Below are 8,678 nucleotides of genomic sequence, written 5' to 3' on the forward strand. Positions count from 1 at the left end.
TAGTGTTTTTTTTTCCATTAATGGAAAGGAAACCCTGGAGTCCTCATTAGCTGGTTTGATCTCCAGGTTAACTATTCTAACGATGCTCTGATTTCTGCATGCAGGGTCCCGGGGAACCACAGGACGTCTTCTTAAAAGTAGCTGGAGGACCAAGCCCGCAGATCAAAAAATTCTTTGTTGCTATTTATACGTAAGTATAAACCCAAAAAGGCAGAAGGAAACCCAGAGTACTTGGCAGAGCAGGAGGGGTGTTTGTGCAGAGGTTTTCCTGCCCACTGGTTCCCAGGCCCAACTTGCTCCCCTGACCAGCCGACAGCTGGGCAGGAGGCATCCCGAAATACTTGTTTGCAGTTTATGGTTTTAATCTTTTTCTCTAAACAAGCTGTCTCCCACGGCTAGACCACTTGTGTGCGAGCTAATTCATTATCTCCGCATTAAACATTAGCGTTGCACTAGCTTTAGGAACGGGTTAAGACCAAAATTCTTCTGAAGACGCTTGCCCAGCGTTGGGTGCTGGCCTGGGGGTAACGACACTTGTCCTTGCAGAACCCTTTTGTGTTCAGTCCCATTGTTTTGTTGCCCTCACCTCTGAGCCCTGGTCTGGTGTCGCCGCTGCAGGGACGCCTGGCTGGCCACACCGCTGCGCATCTGGCAGTTCTACCTGCACTCCCTGCAGCGCCTGGACGTCAGCTGCACTGCCGGGCAGCTCGCCCGCCTCGCCCTGCCTCTGCGTGGCACGCGGGCACTCCGCAAGGTGAAGGCGTTCTCCTCGCATCCCCACGAGCTGAAGGTAACCCGGCTGCTGCCCTGGGCGCCGTGCCGTGGGGGAAAGGTGTCTTGTCGGGGCTGAGGGGCTGTGAAATCCCGCACGGCTCTGAGAGGCTGTGTGGACTTGGCTGAGAGTCCCGGTGAAATAACCTCTCGGAAATGAGACGCATCCCGTTTGGAAATATGAACAATTTCCTGCCAGAGAGTATTGGTGATAATTACCTTTTGATTAAAGCCGTCATGTGTAGGATCATTGGTACAAAGCCCCAGAGGGCAAATTATCTGCATTAATTGAGACTATCTGAAGACTAATAATTTCTTTAGAATTCATTTAGTTATAATTGAAAATGTGAATAATAAAAGGAACAAAAACTCCATTACTGTCCCATAAACAAAAGAAACTATCTCGACTCCTGAAGTCTGAAAAAAGGAATGACCCTGTAGAGCTGGGAGGGAGTTTATTCACCATAAGCATTTCTCTTCTTCTTTCATGATTTAGAAATCTGCTACTAGCCTAAGAAGTGTCACTTGCTTTAATATGTCAGTCTTTTTGCTGTCTCAGGCAGGAAGCTCCAGCAATGAGCACAGCCTGTCCTTCCCTCTGAGCAAGCCAGGCAGTTTGCTAATGCATACTGTACGGATAGCTCTCGCAGAAAAGTTTTTTAAGCAGTGGTAGGATTTTTACAGAGACTGGTTATAAAAGGATGAGTATAACCCCAGGACCCTTGGCAGGCTTTCACTTCCTCCTTTTCAAAGGGAGGAATGCATCAGAAACGTCCTGGTACATAACATGCAGGAAAAACAATCCCCGAGGTCGGGGACTGCCTGTGCCCCGTGTCGTGCTGGCACTGCACGCTGGCCATGCTGACGGCAGCACGTTTGGTCCTGCAGCAACATCCCAAAGCAAGCCGTGAGGGTGAGAGAAGGTCCAGCTGCTGGAACAGTCACTTAACACCCATCTGAATGAGAGAAGTGCGGGCTGGTGTTGGCACAGAGACTGTAACGCAGCCAGTCCCAGTTTATTAGTGTAGGTGGGATTAAACATTTGTGTCAGAGGTGCGCTTTTTAAAAGTGTAATCAGATCTAATTTGTATTCCCAACTGGATGTTAGGGAGGTGCAGATCTGCTCCCAGTTGTTGCTTGCCAAGGGATGACAGCCTGTTTTTCTAAAATGTTCCTGTGATGATCTGCATCCAAGTTTGTCTTAATTTATTCCTCTGCTACCTCTCAGCCAGGGGGTTTCCAAGGATGCTGGAGATAGCTGTGAGCAAAGCAGCCCTGATGCCATCTCCTCTCATCTAGGGCATCCTCTATTTTATTTTTTATGACACAGAGCATTCTGAACCTGAGGTCTGAGGTGCTGGTGGGACCTTCTGATCATTCCTCTTGTGAGTGACAGACAGAGGGCCGCTGCCAGCCCAAACAGATGCTTGGCCACTGAACTCTGCTGCTGCTGGTGTTTGTTTTGTGCAGGTGGATCCCGAAGGAGTGTTTGTTCTGCCCCCGAACGGTGTCCTGGACCTGTATGTCGGTGTGAGGCCTCGGAGGGCTGGCAGCAGGTTCATCTACCTCAACCTGGTGGACGTGGAGTACCACCAGCTGGTGTCCTCCTGGCTGGTCTGCGTCTCCTGCAGGCAGCCTCTCATTTCTAAGGTATGGCAACTATTGCAATGAGCCCAGCTGGACTGGAGGTCTCCATCCTGCCAGTCATCTGGGGCTGTCTGTACCTTATTACTTTATTTACAACTATTTTTTTTGGTACTTGTCAGCCTGGCCTCTGTTTCTTCCTCCTTGTGTAAGAAAGGGCGTATGCCAGGTGCTGGGAAGCAGTCCTGTGCTGTTATTGATCTCTGGATGAGTGCTTGGTCTTCTTGCAGACACTTCCATTATTTTGATCTGTCATGGGCAAGGATCATAAAGCCATTTTTTTTTTTTTTTTAAGAATTACTGACAGATTAGAGATTAACTGTCTTCTGAGTTACTCCTAAAGCAGTATTGCAGAGTAACTCTGGAGCACTTGTCTTTACCTGCCAGAATTGCAAGAACGTGGTATTTCTGAACCCAGGCAAGAAGCACTGACCTCTGGTAGAGCCAGAGGAGTGACTGTGATGAGGAGGATTTCCTTTTCTGTATGAACTCTACCCATTCTTCCTGTTACTATTTCTATCTCCCCATTTCACTAAGGCACTGGAGCACACGTTTAGCCCTCCAGTGCTTGAATAATCTCACTGAAGACCATCATAAAATATCTGTCAGGCTGTTTTGAAGGTAATTCCATGCTGAGGAATGTCAACTCTGAAGTATACCCAGTTGTGAAATTAAAGTTACAGCATGCTGCTTTCTATTAGCACTGTGCTGGCTTAGGACTTTGCTCAAAGATAGAAAATTAGATTTCCTAGTTAATGTGTTCATTTAAAAAATGTTTTCCTGGAACACTCTGTACTGGGGGAAGTTAAGATCAGCATTTAAACTGATGCTGTGCTGCCCCTGATGAGTGCCAGCCCCTCTCCCTGTGCTCTGTCATGTTATCAGTATTAACACTATGGCTATCCCTGTGGAAATAAATTAATTAGTTGGAGAATTAGTTGGCCAGTTGCAGCTGCTCCCCTGGCCCTTTGTCACTCAGTCTCATAATTATTTCGGCACATGTGGTGATGCAAACTGCAACTCGAAGAGGATGCTTTCACTCAGAGCTTGTTCCATTTCTTCCTGATGGTGGAGATCAAATGTTACATGGAGAAGGGGAGAGGAAGAGAGGACGCAGGGCAGTGTGTCCTGCCGGGGTCCTCGTGTTGGCAGCTCTGTCCAGGTGCTGCTGCAGACGTCCTTGGAGCAGGGTGATGCTGGCTGTGGCCCTGCTGTGCCCACCTAGGCTGGGCAGCCCCAGCTCTGTCCCTCCATGAACAAAGCAGCCTGGCCTGGGTGCTGGGTAGCTCCTGCAGGAGCCTGGCAAAGTGGTCCAGGACCCCGCGCCTACGTCCTGCTTTGTTTCACGCTCCAAGAACCAAAATCAGGAGAAGTCATTCTTTGTGTTCTGCTCCTGAGATCCTGCTTGGATCTTCTCTTGTGGTTCGTGGTGCTGACCCCTCTGCGTGTCCTGTTGTGTGCTCCTGCAGGCGTTTGAGATAACGCTCCCCGCGGGCGGTGGGAAGGGCTCCAACAAGCGCATCACCTACACCAACCCCTACCCCACACGGAGGGTGTACTTCCTGGGCACCAGCCGCCCTGACCTGCTGCAGTTCAAGGAGGACTCCTTCGAGGTACCCACCTGCTGCATCCCCTCCTGTGAAACCCCTGGAAAAAGTCCCCTCCTGTGCGGGGGCGGCCGCAGGGCTCGCTGGTGGAGGAGGCAGAGGAAGGGGCACAGCTCTGCAGAAGGGGAGGGGGCCTGCTTGGGCAGCCCTGAGGGCTGGGGCTGGCTGCGTAGTGTGTTTGTGTGGTTCTGCTGATGTGGTGGGGACGGGCACATCGAGGAGGCAGTGCTCAGGCTGCCCTCCCTCCCTTCTCCCCCGTGCTGTCCTGCAGGTTGCTGGCGGGGAGGTGTACACCATCGGCTTGCGGTTCGCCCCGAGCCAGAGCACAGGTGAGGAGGAGATCCTGATCCACATCAACGACCACGAAGACAAGAACGAGGAAACCTTCTGTGTGAAGGTTGTGTACCAGTGAGGCCAGGCAGGGCGCTACTGCAGCAATTTCCATGGCATCTGCTGCACAGATCCGTCTCATCCGTGCCTCCTCCGGTTCTGGATCCTCCCCGACTGCATTGTCTGCAAATGGGCCATGTGCTGGACTCCTCGGTGAGCCCAGCCCTGTTCAGGCGAGGATCCCACACTCCTTGGTTCTCACCTCCCCACGGGTGAGCCGTGAGGTCTCACTTGCCTTATGGTGAGTGCTGCTGGTAGTCCTGGCTGCCCTCCTCAAAAGGGGGGGATGAATGTTTTTGCTACTGCGTGTCACAACTGCAGAAGAATGTCTTTATTTTCATTAAGCATTATATATTTCAGGTGTTTGATACTTTTTTTAACTTAAAGTTTGCATACTTGAGTGCAGAATATTTTAAAAAATATTTTTACTGTGCACTGAACTTTGTACAAACACTTTTCTAGAGTTTTAAATACTTTTTACTGGTTCTAGATCAATTAAACTTGCTGCACAGACCTGACAGCGTTGTGGCATTTCCTTCTGCTGGAGGTTGAAACCCTTCCAGTCCCTGTCCAGTAGCTGCTGATGCGAGCACCGGGCTCGCCTTGCACCGCTGACTGCACCTCGGGGAGGGCTCAGGGTCCCCTGCCTGCCCCCCGCTGCCCCCACAGCGCTGGTGCCAGCCCCTGCAGCACACCTGGGTCAGGGCTGAGCCTTCAGCAGTGGGGTGAGAGGGGCTGAGGGGCAGCCGAGGGCTCCCTGCTGCAGGAACACGCTGTACCCAGGCGCGTGAGTCCTGGCAATTATGGGAAAATAACACATGCGCCGGCACAGCTCGGGCTGAGGAATGATGGCTCTCTCCCAATATGTTTTAATCTTGTTTGCTAGGTACTTAAAAGCTCCCACTATTCCTCACTAGTTTATACTGCATTTATTTCTGTTAAGTCATAGTCATTAGTACTCAGAAAACATCCAGCACTACCTAATTTTCTGATCACTCCATTTTCGTTAATGGATTAGAAGGAAATGGCTGAAACGCATCCTGCTGATTGTGAGTCTGGCAGGATTTTAATTTATTGGCCCCTTTTTACAGCACTGACTTGTGTTTGGCCTTGACATATAACTATTGGAAATCCACAGCAAGTTTTACTGAGAAGATTCATTATAGTCACTCCGTGGAAGAAAAAAGAGGCGAGAACAAAGGCAGATGAGCAAGGGAGAAGGGAGAGGTCTCAAGTGGGGGTGGCTGGGGCCTCCAGGCTGCTGCCCTGTGATCTTCCACCATAAACATCTCAGTACCTTGCTCTTTTTGCAGAAATAAATTTCCTCAGCCAGATGTGATGTGGTTGTTGAATACTTCAGTTAGATCATACTGCTGGGAGATCATGCTGCTGGGAGCAGAAGGTGCTCGAGCACGAAACTGGAGTGGTACAGGGGCGTGGGCTGGGACCTGCTCGTGTTCCTGCATGGCCATAGAAGACAGCCTGTGAAATCCCAAACAAAAACCCTGCAGGATAGCTGACTGGCTTTTGAGTTCATTTTTGGGTGTCTTGTGATTTCTAGCGAAGGATCAGTGATACAGTATTTTGCTATTTACTTTCCTGGCAGTTATCTGGGAGGTTTTCAGTATCTGGAACACCTGCCCCGTCTGCAAATTCTGGATAAGCATGTGTTTGCTGCAGGGCAGGCTCACGCTGCAGCTTAAATCCCTGTTTGATGAAGGCTTTGCCTGTTGCATTTTCACCAGCTGTTCATGGCCAGCTACCAACGTCCTCCCTTCGTGTCCTGGCTGCTGGTGGCTGGCAGGAGCCTCACGGGTGCCCGCTGACCCGGAGAGATTTATGTGCACGTGGAAGCCGTGTGGCCGTCCTTACGGGGTACGAGGCTGATGAATTGGTAGCCCCAATTAAGTCATGTGCTGAGTTACTCTGCCTCCCTAGGACCGATCGGAAATGACAGCTAATATTTTAAACATTATTACACTGTCTACAGTACAGAGAGGCCCCTAAGTTGGGTTATTAAAGTAGATTAGGTGAATAATTTTCATTACGCTTTCATATAATAATATTTCTTAAGGATTATGAATGAGTCGGTGCTTTATCCTTGGCTGCTGCAGACAGGGAAGCTCCGTAGGTGCATTAAGCACGGCACGTTTATAGCGGCGAGTGAATTATTTGCTGGGAGGAAGGCGAGTGCCGACGCAGGGATTTGAGCTAAACTGGCGGCTCAGCAGTCACACGGTGATGGACTGCGAGCGGGCGCCGCGCTCTGCAGCTCTCGCTGGCAGATGTCATTAAGATCCCACGGGCAGCGTTAGGACCAGAGGTGTGGGCAGGGCTGCACAGCCGTCTGTCTGTCTGTCCATCCGTCTGTCTGGCTCATGTGCTGCTGGGCACACCGCATCTCGCTGCTTTTACGCAGCCTTTTAGCCAGAGTGCTAATTTATCCCGAGCTGATGGGCAGGTATTAATCCGAGCAGGGTGTTTTCCCAGAGGCCGGGCAGCATGCTGGTAGCCGTCTCTCTGACTGTTCAAGGAGGCCACTTGCCCGCAGAGCGAGAAATCATCCCTCGTTAGGGGCAGGCGGGTACATCGGGAGCCACTGCGCAGAGCGGCGTGCCCACGGTGACGAGCCCAGCCCGCGCTGCCTCCCGTCCAGCCTGGATTAATGCTGATGGCTTTGGTGCAGATGATGGAGTGGTAATGAGATTACTGAATTATTTACACTCCCTTCTATCTTTAGCAGCACGGCTTAAAGGTGAGCGGGGAGAGCAGCAGGGCCGGCGTGGTTCCAGCTCTGCCCCGCAAAGCGAGGGTCTGGGCCCCCTGGGGAAGTAACGGGGTGCACGCGGGGGAGAAGAGGAGCAGGAAGGAAAGGGAAGGGGCTGAGAGGGGCAGGCGGTGACCCCAGGTGTGGTGCCCCCCTGGTGGGGTGCTGTGGTGCAAGTCAGTACGTGCGGTGGTGGTTCCCTCACCCTGACTGCTTCCCTGCAGTAACTGTAAAGGCTTTGGGTTGTCTGGAGGTAATTTGGCACTGTCAGAGCATCCCCTTAATAGCGATGAGATGGAAGCCCTCAGATTTTTATTATTTTTTTTTTCCCCAGCCCAGATCCAGGATGCCTTGCAAAGCTTTGGGGTTTCTTTGGGGTTTCCTGCTGCCCTGCATGTCCAGTGAGGGGATGCAGATGAAAACCAAGCTCCCCTTTCCAGCCCAGGATGCATTTCTTAGGGCAAGTGAAGTCTCATAAATCTTTGCAGGACTTTAATGTACCCTGCTGCTGCTGCCTATCAGTTTGCTCTCACTACATTAGCTTTAATTAAGCAATGCACTTTCTCTGAACTTAAACCTGGGCCCAACTGCCTGGCAGGTTTCATTTCAGGGCACCAAAGTGGGGCAGTCCCAGGGCTGGTGCCGCAGAGACCCTCCCTCGGGCCCTGAGGAGGCCGAGAGCCTCGGCCGAGGCTGCAGGAGGAGGAGGGGGAGTGCTCAGCACCCGCTGCGGGCGCCTGTGCTCTCTGGGGCAATGGCAGGGGAGGAACGATTGTGCTGCTTTTGTTCGTGCTTGCTAATGAAGTTGTCCCCGTTAATGACAATAAACTCATATCACCGTGTGCTTAACATGCAACTTGTTATTCTCTTCCTATTCCATTCATGTCAGGGAGAAAATTGGATTTCAGTAATGACATAATTAATTCACCCTAAAAATCTCGGCTCGCATCTCATCACTGAGACACACAGGGAAGGAACGATTGGGAAATGCTTCCTCGGTCCTCGCTCCTGTGACCGCTGTGCCCTCTCCAGGGCATGCAGGAGCTCACCGGGGGACCCGAGCATCGCCGCCTTTGTCTCGGCTGCTGGGACCTGGGCAGGCTCAGTCGGGTGAGGAGCATCTCCAGAAAAAGACCTCATGCACCCGTGCCTCGGCGTTTTGGCACTGCAGCATCTATTAAATGGGTCTCATGGTATGCTTGGTTCATCAGGCTGCTGCTGCCCTCCCTGCTCCCAGTCAGGGCATGTGGTGGGACCAGTTATGAGCAATTGTGCTGGTGAATCAAAATGCTAACGGGCTGAGGCTGTGCGAGGCCTCTCCATGTGCTGTGCAGGGGACAAGATGCTCAGAGGAACCTTGTAAAGCGCTGCCTCTTCCTGCTGCTCCCTCGGTGCTTTGCTGCAGCCAGTCCTCGCACAGCGCTGACGCTTCTTGAGGAATGTAAATTGGAGGCTCCGGAGTGGCTCTTTAATTGAGCTAATTTTATAGGGGTCACGCA

The 8,678-nt window shown here is 51.6% G+C and overlaps 1 protein-coding gene across 6 annotated transcripts in view; it reads left to right on the forward strand.

Annotated features, from left to right (window-relative positions):
- NPHP4 (nephrocystin 4) overlaps positions 1 to 4,925 on the forward strand; it is a 32,039-nt gene extending 27,114 nt beyond the window's left edge. For all 6 annotated transcript variants that reach the window (XM_084495097.1, XM_084495100.1, XM_084495098.1 and 3 more), the window contains 5 exons: positions 105 to 190; positions 619 to 790; positions 2,242 to 2,421; positions 3,885 to 4,028; positions 4,294 to 4,925. In XM_084495097.1, coding sequence (XP_084351223.1) covers positions 105 to 190; positions 619 to 790; positions 2,242 to 2,421; positions 3,885 to 4,028; positions 4,294 to 4,434 — 723 coding nt within the window. In that variant the 3' untranslated portion in view covers positions 4,435 to 4,925. The remainder of the gene's footprint in view (positions 1 to 104; positions 191 to 618; positions 791 to 2,241; positions 2,422 to 3,884; positions 4,029 to 4,293) is intronic.
- Positions 4,926 to 8,678: the final 3,753 nt, after the last annotated feature.

This window comes from Aythya ferina (genome assembly GCF_964211825.1).
Source record: "Aythya ferina genome assembly, chromosome: 21".
NCBI lineage: Eukaryota > Metazoa > Chordata > Aves > Anseriformes > Anatidae > Aythya > Aythya ferina.